The 24838-nt window shown below is 48.3% G+C and overlaps 1 protein-coding gene across 9 annotated transcripts in view; it reads right to left on the bottom strand.

The window, feature by feature from the left end:
- elmo1 (engulfment and cell motility 1 (ced-12 homolog, C. elegans)) overlaps positions 1 to 24838 on the bottom strand; it is a 98572-nt gene that overhangs the window by 4776 nt on the left and 68958 nt on the right. For 8 of the 9 annotated variants that reach the window (XM_018731886.2, XM_029248092.1, XM_018731885.2 and 5 more), the window contains 4 exons: positions 9768 to 9931; positions 8721 to 8833; positions 2494 to 2601; positions 1793 to 1872 (listed from right to left, as the gene is read on the bottom strand). In XM_018731886.2, the coding sequence (XP_018587402.1) occupies positions 1793 to 1872; positions 2494 to 2601; positions 8721 to 8833; positions 9768 to 9931 (465 nt within the window). Of the gene's footprint in view, positions 1 to 1792; positions 1873 to 2493; positions 2602 to 8720; positions 8834 to 9767; positions 9932 to 14909; positions 14946 to 24838 lie in introns of those variants that run through there. The other variant, XM_018731891.2, reaches the window with a different exon arrangement.

Below are 24838 nucleotides of genomic sequence, written 5' to 3'. Positions count from 1 at the left end.
ACCACTTGTCCCAAGCGGGGTCGCGGCAAACCGGAGCCTAACCCAGCGCGTAGGGCCGGAGGGGGAGGGGACACACCCAGGACGGGACGCCAGTCCATCGCAAGGCACCCCAAGCGAGACTCGAACCCCGGACCCACCGGAGAGCAGGCACAGGCCAAACCCGCTGCGCCACCGTTCCCCCATAATAATAACAACGATGATGACCCCCACTCCCCCTTTCCTGGTATTTGCTAACTTCGCAGCTGGTTTCAGAGTTTTAAATGTTTCTTTGAACTTTAAATTACGTCTCTCACAGCCATCGCCGTCTCCCTTTTCCCCCTTCTCCGACTCGCACTATTTAGCGAGTATTAAAAGCAATGTTATTATTTATAGAATTTGTCACTTCCTGTTTGAGTGATTACAGTTGGCAGAAATGCTGCAACTCACACCCTACATAAGCAGAGAAACCCTGGTATTAAACAGCTTTTACAGCCCTACCGCAGCGGCAGATGCATCAATATCCTTTGAAATCGCACGAAGCTCTCCGAAGACCTGAATCTGTCACTATTTATTAAATTATACGCTTGATGCGGTACAACCCTGAAGACGGAGAGAAAAGGCACGGCCGGGGCACAAAATAAAAGAAGCCATGTGAAATAAACTGTCGGGACAAGGCAGGTTTCTGGCCAGACTGACACAAGGTTCATACGTATTTCAGTTCTGAAGGTACACAACGTGAACAACGGGAATGAGCAAATGCACTTAGACAAGAGCTCTACCGACGACTCCGAACGGCCCAGCCGTGGATCTCGTAAAAGTCGGGTTCTACATTCTACACGCCGTCCCGATGCGCCCCGCTTAAGCGCAACTCCACGCGTTCGTTCCCGGGCGTCCCGTGACGCCGCCGACGGACGGGGCGGCGCCGGGCTCTCCGGACCCCCCGGGGCCGATACCTTCCGCCGGACGCTCTCGGGGGAGCTCCGGTTACCGTACGACAGCGAGCGGCGCTCTGCTTCCTGGGGCCTGTCTGGAAGAGTCCCACACAGTCTTGGTCTTCACAAGGTACCCGCGAGCATCACGTTTCTTTACGTTTGTTACTTTAACGCATTCCTCGTACATCGCAACGTAATGCTCATCTCCTATTCCTTCTTCTTAGACGAGCAAACATGGGTGGGGTGGGGTGGGGTGGGTCTGGCTGTGTGATGGACTGATCATTAATTCCCCCCCCCCCTTAAAAAGCAGCACCGTTCAAAGCATCTTGTGCAGCAAACAGTGGTTCTTCAATAATTCTGCATCTAATAAAATATTTTAATATTTCTCGTGTTATGTATTTAGCTAGATCCTTACAAATCTCTTGGATTACTGTCACTATTATTTTTTAATTGTGTAATTTTGCTCCAAACCCAACCGCTACGGACGACAGTCACCATATGTCGTCGGAAGAGGGAAGAGCCTTGTGCAAAGAATGACGATTCCTTATAACTCTACACCGCCAAAAGTATTTTTGTGTTATATAGTGGGAGTATGTACTGTACGTGCTTGAAAATTACTTCGCGATTTTTTTTGTACCTGAAAATTTACGATGTTAAGAAATAATAATACCGCGACTCTGCAGGCGGCACCGGACTGTCCGCTCACGCCAGTATGCGGTCACTTGATATGCGGTCGATGGACCGTAACACCCATAGTGTAGCGTCCTGCAAAAGTCCAGATGTTCCGAGCTGAAGAAAAGGTGTTTGGAATCAACATCCCTTGACCCGCCCAACGTGCGCATGGACAGGAGTGCAGCAAAGCAGCGCACCCCACAGCTCACCTTCTGCTTGAGCGCTCCTTTTTCCTTCATGTGCGGGCAGTCTTTTCCCGTCACGACCGCTTTGATATCCGCCACCGGAACTGTGGGCAAAAGAGGAAAAGACGGTGGCGAGAGAGACACCAGAAGTCAAGCGCTCCCGCTTGCGGTACGCCGCTGCTGCGATTTACTGTGCTTTTACACTCCTGCGTTGCACGAAAGCAAGCGCTCGCTCAACAAGCCGCATGAGCGAAAGATGATCCTCAGAAACACCGAGGCGCCGTCAAAGCGCAGATGAAAAGCAGCGGCGGCAGATCCGTAAACATGTAATTGTAAACAATTAATTGAAGGTTATGGTTTTAATCAAGTGTGGGAGTATCAGTATGTGCGGCATCACAGACAGACAGCCAGCCGCTTCACAGGGCTCGTTTCTCTCTCTCTCTCTCTTTTTTTTTTTTTTTTTCTTGACAGTTTGCTTTTCGTATGGGATAAAACCGCTCAAGTTTGGACGCTTGCAGAAGAGCAACTTCCGAAAACAAGAACTTGAAATAAACAAGTGAGATGCTGCACGAGAGGGAACCTGCCACTACGTTCTCCTCACGCTTTAAACATCGACCCGAGCTCCGAGTTCAAGGCAGCCGCTCCAGCCGCTCCAGCCGCTACGCCGCCCGCTGCCCCTGGGGGGGGGGGGAGGAGGTGTTTGGGAACCGCAGCAGGCTACTCACGCTTGTCCTGCAGGGAGTCGTGAGGCACCTCCCCTTGTGGGTGCTCCTCCAGGTCTCCGTAGTGCAGGACCTTGTGGTTTGGCGACAGGCGGCAATACCAGAACTTGTCTGCAGAAAAGGAGGAAGGATGGGTCAAGAAGGCGCCGGGCCGCTCGGGGGCATTTCGCAGACACGCAGTGGAAGAGGAGTGCTGTTGCTAATAAAAACTGAATGAAAAAAACCAACAATCACAACAATTAAGAGAGTTTTTTTTTTTTTAAAAGCAAGGGCCTCAAAGACACAGCAGAGGTCAGAAGCCTGCGATTCTGGCTCAGAATTTCTGGTTGTTAAAGCGTCGCTCGGGAGGGGAGGGGGCGCTGGCATTGCTGCACATATGCTCCCGAGCACGATGCCTGGCATTTCAGAAGGTGCCAAGGCATCGGAGGGCTGGGCGAAGGAGGTGCGGCGCACATGCGGGCTGGGGACCGATCGCTGGCACGTGTCACCGGGGGCTGCATCCAAGTTCTAATTGCTGAAAATAGACGCTTGGCAGACATTGGCACGGTGCCTATCTTAGGCAAGCTTCGTGTCGTGCTCAACGGCGGCTAGAGCACCTGCGTATGGTTTCGGCACAACACGACAAGGAGCTGCGGCTGCCGAACAGATCTTCCTTCTCCCACAACTCATAATACAGAAATCTGACCGGAGTCACCGTTAGTCTGTTTTACACATGTTTCCGTTACTTCATTTAGCAGACACTTTTCTCCAGCGAACTCTATGTAGTGTTATGAGCCCACGCACCTTATTCACCAAAGTGACTTACACTGTTATATACACTACTTACATAGGTCAGTGAAACACACACTGTCACTCGCACACTGTGGGTGAACCTGAACAGCATGTCTTTGGAGTGTGGGAGGAAACCAGAGCACCCGGAGGAAACCCACGTAGACACAAGAACATGCAAACTCGACAGACTGCAGGGATCAAATATAATATAGAATTAAATAGTATAAAAGTAAAATATATTATTTAAAAACAAAAACTGCAATTTAAAAAAAATTCGGCGTAGTTTCCTACATTAGTTGGGGGCGGTTGATGAAGAGCTAATATATAAATGACAGAACACACAATATTATTTATCCGTTCTGCGGTGGAGAGGCACAGACGAGCAGCGGAAGCACTGGTGTTGCAGAGCTCTGTGGGGAGTTTGCATGTTCTCCCTTGGTTTCTGTGGGTTTCCTCCAGGTGCTCTGGTTTCTTCCCACAGTCCAACGGCATGTGTTTCAGGTGGATTATACTGACCTTAGTGTGTGTGAGTTAATAAGTGTGTGTTTGTGATAGTTCTGAAATGGACTGGCATCCCATCCAGGGTGTGTTTTGCCACAGTCCCTATGCCTCCAGGATAGGCTCTGGACCACCATGACCCTGCACTGGAGAAGCAGAAATTGATAATGGACTGAAGGATGGACAGATGGCTGTCTACACATCAGCTAAGCTGGCGAGGTGGTTTTCCCACCCACTGATGCAGGCAATTACGAGTTCTCAGGCACACAGTGTCCTCAGCACACTGTAGTATTTAACGTTTACATTTATTCTCTTAGCTGACACGTTTCTCCAAAGCAATTTACAATGTTCAGATACTTACAATTATTTTCCTATTTATACAGCTGGGTAATTTGACTTGCTCAAGGGTGCTACACTTGGAGGTGGAATTAAAACCTGCAACCTTTGGGTCCAAAGGTAGCAGCTCTAACTAGTACGGTAGCAGCTGCCCCAGCCGTGGGTTTTCTAAGAGACAAAGAGGACAGGACTCGACAAAAGACACGTAGAGCGCTGCTGGCTCGGACTAAAGCTGATTTTTTTGCAGCATTAATATTGAATGTCTTTGTCCACACATCTTTTGCTGGGCCGATTACCAATTTAGGACAGGCGGTAGCAGGGTGGTAAAGCATACAGCCCCCTTGAGAAAGTGCTTAATACGAACTGCTCCAGTACAATATCCGACAGCCAATAAACAAATATCTAGTCTACAGATTGCGGTGGTGCACTGGATTGGACTGGGTCCTGCTCTTTAGTGGGACTGGGGTTCGAGTCCTACTTGGGGTGCCTTGCGATGGACTGGCGTCCCGTCCTGGGTGTCCCCCCCTCCCCCTCCGGCCTTACGCCCCGACTTGCCGGGTTTGGCTCCGGCTCCCCGCGACCCCGTATGGGACAAGCCGTTTCAGATGATGTGTGTGTGCGCGTGTGCGCGATTGCCCCAGTGTGTCCGTATTAAATATGAACATGTGTTAAACTTGCGCTGACAATGCAACTGAGCAACACAAGTGCATTTACATAAAATGCGTAAACTGTGCAATATTAATTGTGTAATACTTGTAATACTCATCCATTTACCCATTATCAGTAACTGCCTGCCCACCGCAGGGCTGCCGTGTGTATGTCACACGCACGTATAAAATAACGCAGCCACACCGCCACGGTATGCAGCGATGTGTAATTCGACATCTGTCATCCTTACATAAGCGCCAGAGGATTAGGCTGCGAACCTTCCTACCAGCTGACGCTGTAAGCGGTCGCAAACAGGGCGGCTACAAATGTCACGGCTAAGCAGGCCTGGAGCACGTCGCAAGAGTCGCTGCGAAACGCGGGAACGCGAGCAGGCGGAGGGCGTCTCGCTTTAAAGCCCCGCTTCCCGTTTATCTCGGGCAGCGTGTTCCACGTGCACGGCATTAAGGGACGGCCCGCGGCCGCCGCACCTAAGCTCGCCCTGCTCTACATCTGCTGAGATTAAATGTGTTTTAATGCCTCTAAAGGGATGCGTTCTAAGCCTTCCCACTGCGTATTGTTACAACAATCAGAAGATTATCTGCGCACGACAATCTGGAGGGGAAACGCGGGCCTGCCGTGCAATACGGTCGGACCCGAGTCTAGAGGACGCAACGTGCGGCATGCGTGGATATATAAAGCAGGATTGGTGTATACGTGCGTGCGCGTGCGTGCGTGCGCTTCGCTCCAGCCGCTCGTGTCCTCAGATCACACTGACAGGCAGGAGGAAGCACCGACAAAAAGATGTCACTGCGAATAAGAGGGACAAGATTTATTCAGCTCAGGGCTTTGTTACCATGTGGACAGTGCTTTTTGGGAAGTCTATTTCTGATATGCAATTTCACATTTCATACAGCAGTGGGGGGGAGGGGGAGGGGTAGGGGGGGGAGAAATCAAGCCAAATCCCATCAATGCTGGAAAATGTCTCATGTAATTCACTTCAAGGAGTACACGGAAAAAATACCAGAATGATCTAAACGCAACTCCTGGATTATTCATTTAGCAGATGCATTTCTCCAGGACAACTAATAGCGTTAAGGTGTCCGAATTTATTTATCCTTATATACAACAGGGCAATTTTTACCGCATATAATTAAGTACTGCAGCAGGATGTGAAATTCGAACCCAGGTCCTTCGACTGCACCCCTACGGCTCTAACCGCTCCGCCACCTGCTGCCTCTAATGTGCCTAAACATCATGGATCTTCTAACATACAGAGCTTCCTATATCCTTCCTAAATGTTATCGACAAAGAAAGACCCGTGATGCAAAGAGCTCAGTTTCAATTCAGCTGCTCAGATCAAACACTTTCTGCGGAAGACGACTTTAAGGAACTTACGAGGAATATTAATTGGACCGCGTCACATTTTGCTCGCAGCTCAAAGCACTTCAGAGTCGCATCCTCGGACGCCTGTTTTCCTTCACGGTCAAGACTCAAGGCAGCCAGCTTGGTTCGATGCATATAATTAACGTGGCATGAAAGGCCGGGGTCCGGGTCATCCCGGCGGGACGGTGCCGAGAGGAAGGATCGCTCCGATGATTGGGCCGAGCTGCAGCCTTTGGTCTCGGCCAAAGAAAAACACACGGGGGTCGCGACGCGCCACCGCGGGGCACAGAATGCGTGCGAGAGCCACAGGGACTCGGCACGATTTGAGCGCCGAACGGACAGCGCTACCGCGCACCTCCCGGGGCTGGGTCTTTACGGTCACATCTCATACGGAAAACGTGTGGGGTAGCGTCCGGGAGCCACGGCTAACATCCGAATGTTCTCGGAGACAAATACGCTGCCGTTCGGCTTAATTTCAGCGACGTGATCACGGATGACGCGAAAAGGAGAAAAACGTTGTGCGTCGATGCGTCAAAGTAAGAACTTGTGCCTCATACGGTATACCGTCCAGATGCCGACGGGCAACGTGATGGAAGCGCTGCAAAAAGGAGAAAAGAGTGGCCCAGAGAGAAGCAAGGAAAAGACTGAACAGTTGAACCTGTGGCAGCGGGGGGCGTAGTGGCTAGAGCCGCTGCCTTTGGACTCAAAGGACCCAAGTTCAAATACGCCCTCCAACTGCAGTACCCTTGATCAAGGTACTTACCGTCAGTTAATACAGCAAAAATTACTGTACTGTACAAATGGGTAAATCATGGTAAGTAGTACTAAGTCACTTTGGAGAAAAGTGCAAGATAAATATGACCCAACAGAGAATTTCCAAAGGACCTTTTTTTTTTTTTTCTCCATTCCGCCTGTGGACTCTGGGTAATTTAATCCTTTCCGACTGTGAAAAGCGCCAAATTAAAGAAGCAACCCGATAAGGCTTCTTTTCGGCTTTTCACGGGCATCATTCAGCTCCAGCCAGCGAGTGTGAAAAAGGATAGCAGGCCTGACGGTGGGTCCCCAAACACTCGCTCTCCAAGCACGCAAGCGTCAGGGTCCTTTCAAAGGGAAGCACTCCGACAACGAACTCAAGGACGCACGGATCTGCCGCGAAAGGGGGCTGCGAATGCGAGCAGTACAAAAGTTTAAAAACACATGAATACACGAGAACGTTTTATTATTCGGGAACAATATTCCTCCTGAAGGACAGGAGGCAGTAATGGCTGCGACAGAGACACGATGGGAACCCGCACAGTCTCGGAGACAAAACAGATACCCTAATGCATCCTCCCGGCAAAGTGCACACCATCCGATTATCTTAAGGGTCACACGACCCTGATGTTCAATCCCCTGTAGCCGGGACACGCTAACCTCCTTAGGAGCTGATGAGCGGAGTTAGTCCATTTACTCATTACTACAATCGATTCCGGCTCACCACGGTAAAAGCAGTCATGAGATGCTCTGTAAAAGTGTCCCACATAAAAAGGTCGAAAAAGGCTGAGGAGACCGAGTGCGAACTCATGTTGCGAGATGAACTAATAATGCTGTACGGGAGAGCTTTCAGATGTCCGGGAGCTCCGTTCCATCTTGCTCGCGTTTCCGCGCGCTCTTCAGAAACACCTCCGCCGCGGCACAACGCGTCCCTGTGCCGACGCTCGAAATTAATGACACGATCAGACGCAGGGAGAGGAAGGGTAGCGCGAACGTGCCGAAGCAGCAAATATAAATATTTGTCACGGTACTGAAAGGTCCTCTTTTCATTCTGTGCAGTGGAACGCGGTGACGCCTCGTGCACGGGAGGCAAAAGGCAAATTCAGTGTAATAAAGGCAATTTTATGGTTTGCTCTTCATCAGTCAAAGTTACAAATGGACTGTATGGGGCATGGACAGCGCGGCAGTGCAGAGGGGTGTGCTGGTCCCTCACAGCTCCTGGGCTCTGGGTTCAAACCCGGTTCAGTCTGTGTGGCTGTTGCGTGTTACCCTCACGTTTGCATGCGTTTCCTCCAGGTGCTCTGGTTGCTCCCACATGTTTGGGACAAATTGTTAACTCTAAACTGTTGTCTGTCTGTCTGTCTGTCTGTCTGTCTGTCTGTCTGTCTGTCTGTGTGTGTGTGTGTGTGTGTGTGTGTGTGTGTGTGTGTGTGTGTGTGTGTGTGTGTTCGGTTGCTCTGTGATGTACTGTATAGGGTGACCCATCCAGGGTATACCTTGTCACACTCCCTATGCTTCCAGGACAGGTTCGAGACAACCAGGAGCCTGCACTGAATCATCAGTTGTTGATAATGGGTGGATGGATTGACGGAAGGATGCTCCATAACGACTTGACATTTCTGAGCGTATAATAGCATACTGTGCACACCGTAAGAAGAAACACATGTGTGGCTATGCGATTGAGATAACGCTGGTGGGTGTGATAGAGGCAAGGTGCTCTATAAGAGACTCTGTGTGTGTGTGTGTGTGTGTGTGTGTGTGTGTGTGTGTGTGTGTGTGTGTGTGTGTGTGTGTGTCAGAGTTGGAAGCTAGCTCTGCCTGTTCTGAAAGCTGACCCCCACCTTGCCGCCTCCGGCAGCTGATCTTCCTGAAGCAGGTTCCCTCGCAGAGCCGGTTCAGCCTCTGCTGCTTGATCAGCTCCATGATCTCAGGCTGGATCTTCTCCCGCAGCTCCCTGTGTGAAGACGGCTGGTCAGCTAGGGGAGGGGTGCACAACACTGACCTCGCACTCATTAGCGAGAGCAATGTGACACTACTGGAACCCACAGGAAACTGTACCGGCAGAGAGCCGATCCATGCCACAAGGGGCGTGGGGGGCTGGAGGCCACCCGACCTTTAAATAACAGGTATTCTTCAAGGTGATTTTAAGGTTCTTCTATTCAATGTCCTGTTTGCAACAGCACCAATGGACACCAGAGAGAAAAAAAGCTCAATTGCCCAAACTAAAAGGTACGTGAAACCGAGTAAGATATATACAACTACTGTATATACACACACAGCATAAATGCACACACACTAGTCAATAAACACAGACACCTAATTATGACTTCATAGTAATGAATACAATGAAACTGAACAGTAACACACCACCTTGAGTGCTCCTTAACATTAAAGTATGGTTGTTTTTAGTTTAAAAATATACTATATATACTACTGCCTACTCCTTCCTGCCACTTCATAATTTGGCAGAAGAGAAATACCAATTTGGACAAAGTTCTTTGTAATAATTTCCTTTAGTGGCTGTAAAAAAAAATAACAACTGATCTACCATGCGCTCTTATGTTAATACACTCACACATTTAGCTCATTAGCAGCTAGAAAATGCTACGCTGGACCTCATGTCACATGTATTAATCATCAGCTCACAGCAGAACATTCACTTTAGCTCTGATTTCAATGTCCTTAGTGGGCAGTCAATGGAATAAGTCCATTTTCAGTCAAGCTGCATGCCCTTCACAAGTGAGCAATAGCAAATATGGATGACAAGAAAATATAATAATGTATTTACTGGAACTCGAGCTCTTTCTTGGTGTGAAAACAATAATGTGGGTGGCTGGAAGGTGTTCCAGAGCTGCAATCTGTGTTAGCGGACTCCCGGCAGAGCTTACTGGATGGGGCGCGACTGGAAGTCCTCCTGGTTCATCCTCTCGGACTGACGGATCTTCAGGATCTCCGTGTAGCTGAGGTTCTGCAGGCGACTTTTGAACTGGTCCAGGGAGTTAGGCTTGGCGGCCAGAGCGCGCATGATCTGCTCCCTGACCACCTGCATCACCTGCGAACAGAGGCCAGGAGAGGTGCTTTCCATCACCTGTACCACACAAGATCAACAGGCCAAACCTTGATCTGCTGGGGAATACCGCACTGCAAGCTGTTACACCGGCTACACTTTCTATTTTCCTCCATCCATCCATCCATGTTTTCTGCTTACAGTGATTTACCCCTTTATACAACTAGGAAATGTTTACCGTACTAATTCAGGGTAAGTACCTTGATCAAGGCTACTACAGCAGGAGGTGGGATTCAAACCCGGGTCCTTCCAGCAGCCCCAAAACTATGCCACCTGCTGCCCCCGCAGAATTTCATGGAAAAGCTGAAATGCCACATGGACGCAGCAGCCCAAGCTCTGGTTTCTGAGCTACGCGTTTGGATAAACACTGCCAAGCAAACAACTGCATCTAAAAATCAAGCTGCACACTCAGGGCCACTGAATGACAGGGCTGCGTACGAAGAGGATGTGAAGCTTATTATAGGGTAAAAACGGCCTTCTGATCTTGCACAGAATCTCCGCCGCAGGAGCCGGACCCCTTGCAGCCCGTTTTATTTTATTGGTCCATAAATACGAGTCGAGAGCAGCGTGGGGCCAGGCTGTGTAAAACACACATAAAAACACACGGCAGCAGCCCGCGCCCCACTGGTTGAGCTACTGTAGCTGCCCTCGGCGCGGTCCTACTAACCCCGGGCCATCGGCAAACGGACCCGATCGCACCTCGGCAGCGCCTTCCCACAATGCACGGAGGCGTCTCTGCGAGTGTCACCATGGGTTCAGATGCGTATAGGCAGCGTGCACCGAGAATAGCCCTGCTGACTCACACACGGCCAGGGGACAAAGGGAAGAGGGTGGGTTGCGAGAGCACACCAGGGCAAGTGGCTGTGGGGTATGGGGTCCCGCCTCGCTCTATACACATAGGGTAGAGAACAGCGTCTGACCTCACGTCATGTATATGGTATGGGACACAGTGCAGTTTCTCACCTCCCAGGATACACACAGAATGAACCTGCCCCACATCCTTCCCGGTATTCAGCAACAAAACTATTATTGTGCATTCATATACATATTACCTATTCATAGTTGATGCTTTACAACGTTAACGTTGTATTCAAGGTACTTCGTTATTTACCCACTTATAGAGCAGGATTGCAGATACTACCACTCTCCTCATGTAAGGTCTTATTCGGCCAGTTTTATCGGAAAATGGTTTGCGGCATACAACTGAAATATTTGGCTGCAGATAAGTTAAAGGAAGGATAGCATCGACCGATTAATGGATTTTACCCCGCTAAAAGCGATATTGAGGAACAAAGAACATTCATAGAAAATTCTGCGTTTGCTGGTCCATAGCTGCTCACAAAGTGCTTTACCTCCGTTTTAGAACTGTTCTTACGCTCAGAGGTTCGGGGAAGACCTGTTTGGATCCCTCAGTGATCACTAGTCTAATGATTTTTCCTTTATGGTGCAAAGATGTACTGTTTGGTTTCTATGACATCAATGAGGGAAAACAAATACTCTCCCATGACCTTATTTTCCTTGATTCGTATTTCTACAGTACATGTATTGGCAAAAAGCTCTCGTCGTCGTACTTCATGGTGGCATCAAACAGTATACCGGCGTCATCTTAACCTCTACCAAGTGCAGGGATCGTAGAACTGTTGAGTCGTGCACCGTTTTTGGGCTTTTTGAGTGGTGTTTATTCCTCTGGCATTTACTTAGTATTGCCTCGCCGTCTCCTCCTACATTCGTTCATTTTAGACGCACTTCTTCGACGCCGTGCTTCATCCTCCGAGATGTACGTCGCTTTGGAGAAAAGCGTCTGTTAAATGAATAAACGTAAATGTAAAATGTACATGTTATTGCTACGAGTCAGTGAAGAAGAGCTCACCAGTTCCCACCGTATCAGTGCAGGTAAGTACCCTGACCGGGAGCGCTACGGCCGGAGGTGGACTACATACAGCATATAGGCCTGCCGATAAACAGAAAAATTCTGACAAATACAAGGGTGGCGGAGCGTGAAATAAAAATAGTGGGGGAGGGCTGTCACCGCACAATGAAGAGAGGTACATTTCGGAGGACAAAGCAGACAGACATCAGCTTCCGACTTGCGAGCAGCGCTGCGATGCACCGTGGGCTTAAGTTGCCGTCTCCCATAATTCATAGCTTCATCAATATGCACTTTGCACGGCCGCGGAGCGAGGCGGCCTGCCGCGCTCGTGTCGCCGGGGAATAATGCTCCTGGCACCGAGGGGGTGGGGGTGTGTATTCGGGAGATTAAACGCAGCGTTGCTCAAGCGGTGGATTACGACACACACCCCAGACAAGCGCCCCGCACTCAGCACAAAATGCAGGCGGAATCGCACTGGCGAGCTGTGGTTAAAAAAAAAAAAAATTAAAAAAAAAATTTAAAAAAAGTGGAGAAAGGGGACGGCATTTCTCGACTGGGGCAGGGGGTGGTGCAGCTGTCAGCTTGCAGTTGAGGGACCCGAGTTTAAAATCAGACAACCTGCTGCAGCACCCTTGCTCAAGGTATTTAACCTAACGTGATACAGTAAAAATTACCCTGCAATTTGAAAGGGTAAATGTAAATAAGTGGTCTAAATAAGCCACCCAAGACAAGTTGTCACCGAAATAATAGTTAACAATAATAACCTAGCAGACTGTGGTCTTTGATATATTCTCTATTTGTTTGATTAGTCTAATAGACAATATGTAACTTTATTGGCATAGCAGAAGTCAAGTAGTACTTGATGTCCACAGATCTGCTCCCCGGTACCAACAAGACCTGATCATTCGGGACAGTTGGTACCATAGTTTATAGAGCTACTACCTCTGGGTCCAAAGGTTGCAGGTTTGATCCCCACCTCCCGCTGAAGTACCCTTGAGCAAGGTACTTACCCTAAATTGCTCCAGTAAAATTACCCAGCTGTAGAAATGGGTGAAAAATTGTAAGCCTGTACTAACTGTAACCCCAACACTGTAAGTCACGTTGGAGAAAAGTGTGAGCTAAATGTAAAAATAAGAAAGGTGCTATGCTCCTCCACCTCTCCCTGCTTGGTGGCCCCACAGACAAAAGGTCCAACATCAAGAGAACAAACGTTTTCGGTTTGGCCTCTGAAGTGGTGGAATGACCTCTCCCCCGATCTCCTAAGTGCACGATAAACGTGTAAATGTTTATATGTAGTAAATTTTGTGTTCGGAAATTGTTGAATAATGGGTAAAACTTTACGCAGCGACTCGTGCGATGTACGCTGGTTCATATGGTGGAACATGACAAACTGACCGCACTCAAGACTCATGTGTCTGCATCCAGATCTTTCCTTCTGCTGATGTAACGCACCGTGTTGCTCTCCGAGACGTACGTCGCTTTGGAGAAAATTGTCTGCTAAACGGGTAGATGTAAATGTTCTTTTACCTGAGTATTTTTACTTAAATATTGTTTTTGGGTACTCTACCTTCCTCTGCTTATAGTAGGCTCAAATCCTACTCCTGCCGCAGTACACCTGATCAACATAGTAAAAAAAAAGTTATAGAAATGGGTAAATCACTGCAACAGCTCAGTGCACAAGCCCAACACTGCAAGCTAGTAACACATGAATGCAGAAGAGACTATTCAAGTGTGTCAGTAAGACTGTAAGGCATCTCATCTCTCCATCTAGCAAAACTTAATCTTTGCAGCATTATGGCTGAATGGAGTTTTAGAGGCAGCGTTAGGAGATGGGATTCAACTGCAGGAAGTCGCTTTGCTGCAAAAGGAAACGGAGCATTATACGGAACCGCTAGAAACAAAAACCGGAGAGCAGCGGCTGAATAAAAACGAGCAAAAACACGAGTCTGAGGTCTGGATCAACACCGTGCTATTTTAGTAGTGCTGTGTGAACCTCCGAGAAGTGGAGGGAAGAGAAAAAAAAAAGATGAAAAAAATAACACGGAATGAGAGGCGTCCTTATAGATCTCACACACACACACACATTTTCAGAACCGCTTGTCCCATACAGGGTCATGGGGAACCGGAGCCTACCCGGTAACACAGGGCGTAAGGCCAGAGGGGGAGGGGACACACCCAGGACGGGACGCCAGTCCGTCGCAAGGCACCCCAAGCGGGACTTGAACCCCAGACCCACCAGAGAGCAGGACTGTGGTCCAACCCACTACGCCACCGCGCCCCCCCCTTATAGATCATTTCAAGTCATTTGCACTCTATGGAATAAAGTTAGAATCCATGGTGGGGTTCATATTTAAGTCTTAGCTGCTTTTAGATGCAGACACAGGTGCAACAACAGGGGGAGCGGAACACGTCAACAACCCTAATGTGACTCCCCCAGTATTTCAAAAAAACCTCCACTAAGTTATAACCGCAAATTTTTTTCATACATCCACTATTAACAAAAACCACTTGTCTGAAGCAGGGTCGTGGAGGGTCCAGAGCACATACCGAAAGCGTAGGACGCAAAGTGGGATACACCCTGGATGGAACACCCATCCCAGGGCAGTCACACACACTCAATGACACACTCAGATAAACTAGGGGAAATTGAGAGTCACCAATACACTTGAAACACATCTTTGGAAAGTAGAGCACCTGGAGGACATACTATACATGTGAATATAGTTAGAACATGCAAAGTCCACACAGACCAAGTTGGATTCAAACGCCCACCTGAACCAACATCCCAGGAGCTGCGAGGCACCGGTGCTACCCACTGTGCCACCCAAGAACATTTTCGTTAACACTACTTGGCAATATGCATTGCTGAATTTTCAGAATTATGCAAAATAAAGTTGAGGTTACAGTGCATTGCGGAACCTCCCCTGGGTGTTTATACAGCATTTAGCTTCATTAATGTGCCATTTAAAGAGGCCTGTTATGCAAACTAGCCCTCAACCTCTGTTCTCAGTGTGGACCCAGCGATGGGTCGTGGAGGAGTAGGAAGGCCCCAGCCCGCCATGGGCGAGTGCCTGGCGCCAGATGGCGGCTCACGTGGTGTGAAGAGCGTTCACGCTCCAACGGGGTCCTGCGAAGCATTGCGATGCCTTCCCCCTCGCTGAGCTCGCCGGGCCTCCCCTGCGGGATGCGGACCACGGTGGACGAGCGGAGCGATGAAGCCCTTGCGTTTCCAGCTCACCGAGGCCTCCCGCCTTCGCCTGCGAGCGACGGGCCCCCGGGAGCCCCCCGAGAAGGAGGTGCTCGTGTTTCCACTGCAATCACGTGGCTTTCGGCAGAGGGGAAGGGAATAAAGACAAAACTACATCGCTTGCTTACATAACTGGGTAGGATAACTACAGTGACATGGCAGGAGGATGTAGAGTGCGTGTGTGTTTTTGTAGGACAGTTAGGTTTCTGCCCAGAAGAACAAGCAAATGCTAGCCTGTTGCTATGGCAACGGGCCACCATATGCGAGTGTGCCAGTCCATAGCTGGCGATGGGGCAGAGGACAATGCCAAATGCCCGCAGTCCAACACACCGCCCCACTCAGGGACCTCGAATTTGCAGGATACCCTGAGAGCCTCACGCTACTGCATCCCCGACCATAAAGAGGATGTTCTGCACTGTGGAACAGAATGCTGACATGATGCGTTTGATCCTTCCAGCCAAGAGGACTGGGGGAACCAGCAGCACAGACAGGCTCCCGCACTCCTCCGATCTTCACCACAGCACTCTGCAGTGTCAGCGGCTCCCCGACCGCACTCCCCATTCTCTGCCCTACAGTTACCCAGAATGCCCAGGCCGCTGGACCATGAACAGATTTATCCACCGCCTCCACTCGTAATCTCGACTTCCCCCTTATGCATCATAAATTCCCCCTTTCCCTCATAAATTCACATACACATGACTTGATAGCGTAGGCAGTTTAATAATGAAATCTCTAATCTTTTTCCCAAGCTTGTACCTTTTTCCAAGTGCTCGTCCACCGCTCAAACCATTTTTGGGGCTGTTTACTGACAATGTGCTTCGCTCCAAGTAAAAATGAGAACGACGTAACTGTGGATGATTCACATAACACTGTATATAGAAATTACACTGTAGCAGCAGGTGGCGTAGTGCTTAGAGGCATCACTCTGCAATGAAAAATAAAAAACAGGTTCAAATATCTGCTTTTGCTGTAATACACCTGTGCAAGGCTTTTACAATGATTGACGCTAAAAAATTACTCTGCTGTTTAAATGGGGAAATCATTTTAAGTAGCTTAGTAGAAAAACCAGCAACGTAAGAAGCTTTGGAGAAAAGCTTCAAGTAAATGAACAGATACTAATATTCTATTCCAGGTCCAGGGCTGAGAATGAAGATTCATTTAATGCACTGATGCACATTCCCATTATTCAAGATTTGCCTCGTTTCCTCAGAAGTTCCTCAAAAGTACAAGCTAGCTCAGTTTTGGAAGTGATGGGATCAATCACTCGAGTTCACCTTCCCCAGACCAAACAAGGTTTCCATCAGAAGACAGAAATGGGGATGCCAATATAGATGAAGAAAGCTAGACTAAATCAGCTTGCCATGGCCTATGTATATTAAAACAATCTCTGGATCCAAAATATGAGTGTATAAACAAAAAAAAAAAAAAAAAAAAAAAAGTACAAAGTAAATGTTAAAATGTTAGTGTGTTTCCCCTCTCCATCCTTCATCTCTCTCCACTGGCTTGTAGGCCATGACCAGGCTACCTGTATAGAGTTCAGCGCTATGGCCATGGCCTACGAGCCTCCCAATGGATCTGCTCCCCAACACCTAGAGGACCTGATCACTTACTACACCTCAACCAGACTGCTACTCTCCTCCACCTCTGGCCATTTGGTGGTCCCACACACACACACAGGTCCAAAAATCAAAAGGAGGTTCTCAGTTCTGGCTCCAGAGTGGTACAATTATCTCCCTCTCTCACCCAGAAATTCTCAAACTCTCAGATCTCTCAAGAGAAGTCTCAAACCCATCTCGTTCAGATCCACTTCTACGCCGATCTTTCTGCTTCACCTTCACTACATTATCTGTCAAAAAAACATCTCCTGACCGATTCTATATGGAGCTGGTTGGGTAGTGTATTCTGTGAGAGGTGGTGGTACTGGGCTCATTGCCTCTACTTTGGGATGCGTGCATGTGCGTCTCTATCTCTTTGTCCGCGGGTGAAACGCACTTTGTTTACTCTGAGTGGTTTTGCCACTTTGGAGAAAAGCGTCTGCTAAATGAACAAATGAAAATGTAAAGTAGGTCAGAATCATAACCGCACACCACAATGGGCTTAAGTTCAGTGTGTAACACATGAGCCCGTATGGCTGACGGCCGGAATCGTTCTGCTGTCAAAAAGGAGAAGACGAAAACACTCGTGGCTGTTCAAAGAGGGTGCGTCTTCCATGCTTCTCCCCCTCGTGGATTAAAAACGCGCCAGATTCCGGGACAGATTCCTGCAAGCCCGCTGAACGGGAAGGGCCTGCGGGAAATGAAAACGACATAGGTCTCGCAATCCCGCGGGAGCGCCATTGTGTTTAATCGGCTGCAGCCCGAACACTCTGAGCGCAAACGGCTGCAGAGGGGCGACTCCCACCACCGAAGTTATTTTCATTGACCGTTTATGGCGTTAAAAGGGGCAGCGGTGCTCATCCGGAGCAGATTAATGATCAGCGGGGCAACCCAGTGCTGCGCAGATGCCGAGGGGAAAAGACCATGATGCGAGATGAGGAAATGACGGAGTGGAGCGTTTTCGGGGGGGGGGGGGGTCGCTGCTCAGCGTCCCTAAACAGGCCAGTCTGACAGCCTCAGTTCGGCAAGGACTTCCAAGACGACGAGAAAGATGAAGAAAGATGGTTTCCTGTGAGAAGTGCTGTGGAAGCTCTGGATTAAGCAGGGTTGTACTTGCTGCTTGTCACAATTACTTTATTATATCATTATGACTCACCTTTAATGATTCTTTACTTACTCTTTATGATCTTATTCACTATTTGGTATTCATCTGTGTCTTACTTGCTGCCTTCCCTTAATTTGTGTCTGCTGTGGAAATTTCCGGAAGACCAAGCACTGCAGTTTAGGAGATACTCTGCTTTATGGGTACTAGATAAAGGAGAGTATGGGGTAAAAGGTGCAATGAACGATGGCAGTGTGCCTGACTGCGATGGGTATCATCTGGTGAGATTCAACAGATCTGTAATAAACCATTTTTTAAGGTTATTTCTACCTCAGTTTTGAAAACTCTGATAACCTGGAATTGTCTGAAAGGATCAATTCAGCATTTGATCAATTCAGCATCATCCCGTTCAGCAGGTTTGCAGGAATTCTGAGCAAAGATGTGTGTTTCAGGTAAACTTGTGATTCTAAATTACCTGGTGTGTGTGTGTGTGTGTGTGTGTGTGTGTGTGTGTGTGTGTGTGTGTGTGTGTGTGTGTGAGAGAGATAGCTCTGTAATGAACTGGTGTCCTGTCCAAGGTTTATCCTGCCTCATGAGCAGTGTTTCCAGGATAGACTCTGGACCACCATGACCGTGCACTGAACAAACTGTTATTGACAAGAGGCGGGCGGACGGACGGATGGGTTTTGGACACAGAGACGAGGCGATGACCTTTCCCACAGAGGGACCATGGTACATCGCAGCTATGTTTGGACTAAGGCCATGGACTAGTGTGTGTCACAGCAAACCAAAGCCTGACTGACCACCTTCCTCCTCTGCTTCAGGAGGTCCAACGGCTGTGTCCTGTGCCACGAGCAGCAAAAACGAGGCACTGAATTGAAACATGTCAAGGTGTGGCTCAGTCGACCTAAACTGCTGTTAATGACATCGTTTATGGCCAGTTAATATCATAAGGGAGTCCAGAAAACTTAGGATTTGAAGAGGAAAAAAAAAAACGCTGATGTCACCTGCAATAAATATTAAACCCTTAAAAGTACTAAAGGCAAAACAATGAAATTAAATGTCTTAAACGTCTTCAAACAACATGTCAACGCCCTGCTTTGCTCATAGTCCTTTTCCCTTTCTATATTAAACACAAGCATTTGAGCTGATTTCATTTTGACTAAGTAAGGAAAAGGTGATGAGAAATGAAATGTGAAACAATATGTATTTTTATACACATACTCAAAGGCGGTATGAATATCTGAACCACTGCCACCCTCATTGTATTTCTCACTGGCTGCGCACACCGCCTGTTCTACACCCCCAGCGCTGTGTTCTAGAACACGCTGGAGAAAACAATAGGAACGGAGAGGAACGGAGTGAGAGAGGAGACCGGATGGACTCAGCTGGGCACTGAGGAGGACATCTCCTCACATGGAACGCACCGTGGGCAGCCACCCATGTTGGTTGAACCCGTGGCCGCGGAGCCTCCGACACCACTTTGCAGCCTCCGTCCCGCGGCCTGAAGGACACAGTGCATCCGTATACCTGAGCGAAGCAGGTGGCATAGCAGCTAGAGCTGCCACCTTGCACTCAAATGACCCAGGTTTGAATCCCACCTTCTGCTGCAGTACCCTCGATTAACGCATTCACCGAGTCGCTCCAGTAAAAACATCCAGCTGTATAAATACTGCAGATAAATCAGTGCAAATGTGTTAAAATCACAAGTCACTTTGAAGAAAAGTGTCAATCCAAGAAAGAAATGTAAATATCATAATTCATCATTCCACTCCCACTACTCACCCCTTCAGAATCTGTGGCTGGGTACGTGGCACTAAAACCGTCCTACAACTGCAAATACACGACAGGCGCGGAGAAGAGGGGAAAATAAGAAAAATACAGCATTGAAGTAAAATAAAATAACAGTAGCTGAAGGTTGTCGTGAAAATAAAAGCGTTGCCACAGCTACTGCAAAAAAACAAAAAAAAAAAACCAAACAATGTTCCATTGGCTTATATTAAAAAAGCCAAGAATAAATGTTTTATTCTGAATATTTTGGCAAATGCTTAATTTTTAAATACAGAGAGTGACTGCAGCTAAGTGCATCGCTGGAATTCAGTATGAATTATTGAACAAGTTTTTGCTGGGGAGGCACAGTGGTCCAAGAGGATCCTGGGTACGAGAAGCGGTGGGTTGCTTGATACAGACCGAGAAGCCCACAAGCGGAAGAGGCGACCAGGGAGACCTCATGCCGTCTTCCATCTCCTCTGCGTTTATTTACATTTATTGATTTGGCCGACACACTTTCTTCCAAAGCAACTTACGCCGATTTACCCATTTATACAGCTCGCTTATTTTTACCGTACTAACTCGGGGTAAGTACCTTGCTCAATGGTACTAGAGCAAGAAGTGGGATTGAAACCTGGGTCCTTCGAGCGTAGGGCGGCAGCTCTAACCACTGCGCCGTCTGCTACCGCCTCTACATTTCAGGCTTTGCTACCAACGTGTCAGCCGGGGTCACGTTCATTCCCGTATTTAACATTTCTGTCTGGTAGAGGGAGGCTCGGTTCCCGATAGAGACGTACCCGGGTTGCTTACCGAAGCCTGATCTTCTAGCGTCTCCGCAGCACAAGCCCAGAAGCTCCGTCTAGGTCACAGTCACTGCGCCGCAGCTCCGCTCTACAAGCACTTTTCAATGTTAGGTGCTAATTGACCTTAAGCAATGGAGGGATGATGGTTTAAAGAGACTCAACCCTTGCTGCCCACACGTGAACCTGCTGACCGCAATGCTGTGCACGCGAGATGACGGCACAACCTTGTTACTGTACTCAGATCCTGGCGGAAGAGGAGCTCTCCGGCAACCGCTGCTCAATCCGGCCGCTGTGCAGGTGGTGCAGATTCGCCAGCGGCTGCGCCGTCACGTCTCGTTCTCCCACCAAGCCCTCCAACTCCTCGCAGCTGCACGGTGTTGGGTGAAGCGCATCCAGCGGTGCGGCATTGACACCATCAACACGAGAGCAGGTTACACAACTAAGTGTCACTTCCCAAAACACCGACACAGTGAGCGCCATTTCACCAAAAGGCTGAAACAACGTGCACCAGTTACATCATCGAGCGGCAGGTACAGCTCATTGTCGCATGACCGGACTAACGGTGGCTGTGGCGTGGGCTCCCCAGTCGCGCAACTCACTAGTCATTCCAGTGTGTCGTTTTGACACGATGGTAATCTTGTTGCACATAAATAAAATGTTTTAACAGAATACAGCATAACATATGGGTTTCAAATTACAAAAATATTTTTTTACACATACATATATGTGTATACATTACATACAGTATGTAATGTATATATTATGCATATTATATATATACATATATATAAGTTGCTCACAAAAATAGGTCATTCTTACTTCCTACTACCTTATTACCTATTCTTGTGTCTACTTTTCTACTTCCGTGCTTGTGTGGAGCACAACTTTCTTAGCAAACCTGGAAAAAAAAAATAAATAAATAAAAAAGATATATATTATATGCTTTTATACAATTATTACAAGCTTTACGTAAGTAAATCATTTCAAATATTGAAGTGATTTTTCTTTTTAATTTCTTAAAATTTTTAAAAAGTATTGCGATGCACTGGACTATCAGTCGTTCCAACAAGCCGTCGCCCCTGGTCTGGTCACGTGCGGATCAACTGTGCCTGTGAACGGATATGCTGCCGAGACCTGCCAGGTGGATGAAGAGCAGTCGGAACAAGAGGACAATTTCCAGAGCGATGACAGACGTGATTCCAAAGGCGGAGAACGACGACTATGTGAACAGTCATCTCGTTTCAGAGAGGCACTCGGCAACGGGTGCCACGTCTCCCCCTCCTCCCGTGAAACAAGGTCCGTGGTCGGAGCAATCGCAGGCTGTCAGAGTGGAGGGCATCCCGAGCCGAGCAAAGCCTCGCGCTTTCCGATCCTCTGTATTAATATGCCGCCAACCACAATTGTGGCATCTCTCCTATTGGGTCGTGCACTTAGGGAAAATCCCTGGATGCATTCAAGTGCTGCGAGGGCCGCTGGTGCTCTTGCGTGTCACTGTCATGGTGCTGGTGGATATCACGCTTGACGAAATTACGATTCCGTGGGTAGCGGCACACTACGGCTTACCAACGAAAGGCTGCGAAACGCTGTTCTCATACTCAAACTGAAGTGACTGAAGCGCCGCTCAAAGAGCGGCTACTCTGTCGAGGAGCCGTTATCGTCGAGAAGGTTCTCGACAGCGGAGCAGCTGTCAGATTGTCCACGTGTGATGGAGCTGGGGTGTGGGTAGGACACGCAGCTGATCCTCCCCCAGTGGACACAGTTATCGGTCTAAATCACACACCTGGTCCTAGAAACCACTTCCTGTCACAAAGAAGCCAACAGCTATGTTCATCCTGAAAGGAATGACCCTTTCTGTTACCCAAAAAAAAAAAATCACTTCAAGGACCATCTTGTGGACCTGAATAACTCCTATTTCCTAGTGCAGAATAAACGGAGGGCATTAAACAGACCACAATGAAAATTACCCTCCCGAATGGTTCCTCAGAGCTGCTGAATCCCTGTCAATGTTCAAGAGGGGACTTGAAACATCACGCACAGTCACATACACACATTATATTACATTTATTTATTTAAAAGACACGATTCTCCGAAGCAACTTCCAATGAACTCTGTGTAGTGTTATGAGCCCACACACCTTATTCACCAAGGTGGTTTACACTGCTAGATACACTACTTACACTGGGTCACTCATCCATATGTCAGTGGAACACACTCTCTCTGTGCCACTCACACAGTATGGGGGGAACCTGAACAGCACGTCTTTGGCCTGCGGGAGGAAACCAGAGCACCCGGAAGAAACCCTCGCAGACACAGGGAGAACATGCAAACTCCTCCCCGCTCGGTCTGTAATCGAACCCATGTCCTCTTGCACCACCCAGGAATGAGACAGCAGTGCTACTCGCTGTGCCACCGTGACGCATAAACAGGGAGAAGGAATAAGTTTGTGTTGAAATGTAAGCGCAACTAAAACGAAGAATGTGAGACCACACTAGTCACAATAAAACAATAAAAGCGTAATAAAACAAGGAGCAATCAGACCCTCCTGCACGGGTAGCTCAAGAGCACATAAAAGGGCTTCTTTAGTCTCCCAGCAAGCAACCGGCCAGTGTGAAACACCAAGTTCTGAGCTGTTCGATGCCTTCAGAGCTGCCTGAAGGATACCTGCAAAGACACGGGCAGCGCGGAAACGCTGAGCTCGCCTGCCTCGGAAGCTGTCCGTGCGGTCAGCGGTCAGCGCAACGCAGCCCCCTCGGATCGCCGTGACACGGAACGCAGCAGGGGTCCACAATGCCTCCCCCCGCCCGCAGCAAAGGATGTCAACACGACACACTGCTCTGCTGCTGAAACAGACAACAGAGGGACAAAGAATCTGGAAGCATTAGATAAGGCAACACAAACTGTGTGCGCGCTGCAGTGGGACGACAGGGTGGGACACTTCGCGTCAACAGCGGACTACAGACGGGCAGTGCCGGCAGCAGCCCTCGACCACTTATCCGGCGTGACCTAACCTGCGCTCTTCGTGCACTCGTTCAGCCGCGTACCTACAAATACTTTCACCGAAGGCCCCTCCTGGGGTTTGATCTGGCAGCCTTCCGGTGTAGCGTCCAGCACAAAAAAATGCTCAGCTGCGCTGCCTGCGCAACGCAAAGGAGAGAGAACACGATTTGGTCTTACTGCTGAAGCGGAAACGGGACGAATTCCGAACAACGCGTTTAACATGCACAGGGTGTGCCCGCAAGCAGAACACCACGCCCGTAAAGCACCTGTAAGGTAATCGGATGCTTTCTGAGCCGAGTCGCACACTGAGCGCACGTCCGGGCGGATGAGCGCACATCGCATCTCCCCGACACGACGGCGGACCCCCCCAGGAAGGAGGCGCCTACGTGTGACGGGCACCACGCTAAAAATCTGAAAACAAGGTGTAAATCATTAAACGGCATCCGAAAATGTGCACAAATGATGTACATAACAAATAACGTTTTATTAAAAAAACAACATTAAAATTTTACAAAATTACAGACGAGAGACAATTAAAACTGAACCTAATAAATAAGAACCCATCACTGGGGGTAACTGTGCATTGAATTGCAATGGAAAATGAGAATGACTAATGGGGGGAAGAACAATATTCCCACTCGTGTTGGAATGAATATTATAGAGGCTGACAAACTGAGGTTATTCTGGTGTGTTTTTGCCCTCAAAGCTCTTCCTCAAGGCTGGACCACATACATGCTCTGTTTTTGTAGAGGCACCACAATAGCAGAACCTCGCTTGGGCAAAAAGGCAAGGCATGCTGGGGAGGGGGGTATATAAATAGCTCGCTTGACTCCGGCTTGGCGGAGGGTTAAACCTGTGTGGAATAAGCAATGAGTTGTGCCTGTCCACACGTGCGGTCCAGCTTCAGACAGATGCACCTTCCCTATTTTCAACTGGCCGAAGAGCTACCTGCTTCAAAAGTACACCCTGCGTGCGATTCATATTCGTTTAGTACTGTAGCACATCTGTCAGGGAAAACGCACAGACACACACACACAGTTGATTGGTTTATAACCCCAAGTGGCGGGAACAGTAAGCCACAATGACATTTGTATGGGCAACCGTGCTATAAAGCGTGTGTCCAAAATATGAGCAAGCAGTCCTTTGTATGAGAATAACAGCAGCAACAACAAACAGAGAAAGTTTAATAATAAAAAAAAAAAAAAAAAACACCCTTTTAACACAGAAATATGTATGGAACTACCTACAATATTATTAAATAAAAATCAAGATTTTCATCTAAATCTGTGAATTAAAAAATTAAAGACATGTAAATGAATAAATGACATACATTTTCATACAGAACATACTTCATAGCAAGAATAAATTTGTAAAGAGAGAACCCCCCCCCCAAAGGAAGGAAGGGGAAAAAAAAAAAAAAAATCTATCCAGCATATTCTAAAATGTCATTAGAATTTCATTAGAATATAGGTTAACATGAATGAGACTGGGACCATTTAATCACAGCC

This window comes from Scleropages formosus, chromosome 23 (genome assembly GCF_900964775.1).
Source record: "Scleropages formosus chromosome 23, fSclFor1.1, whole genome shotgun sequence".
Classification (NCBI taxonomy): domain Eukaryota; kingdom Metazoa; phylum Chordata; class Actinopteri; order Osteoglossiformes; family Osteoglossidae; genus Scleropages; species Scleropages formosus.
Note: the sequence above shows the minus strand (reverse complement) of the source record. Positions and strands in the feature narration are given on the sequence as shown.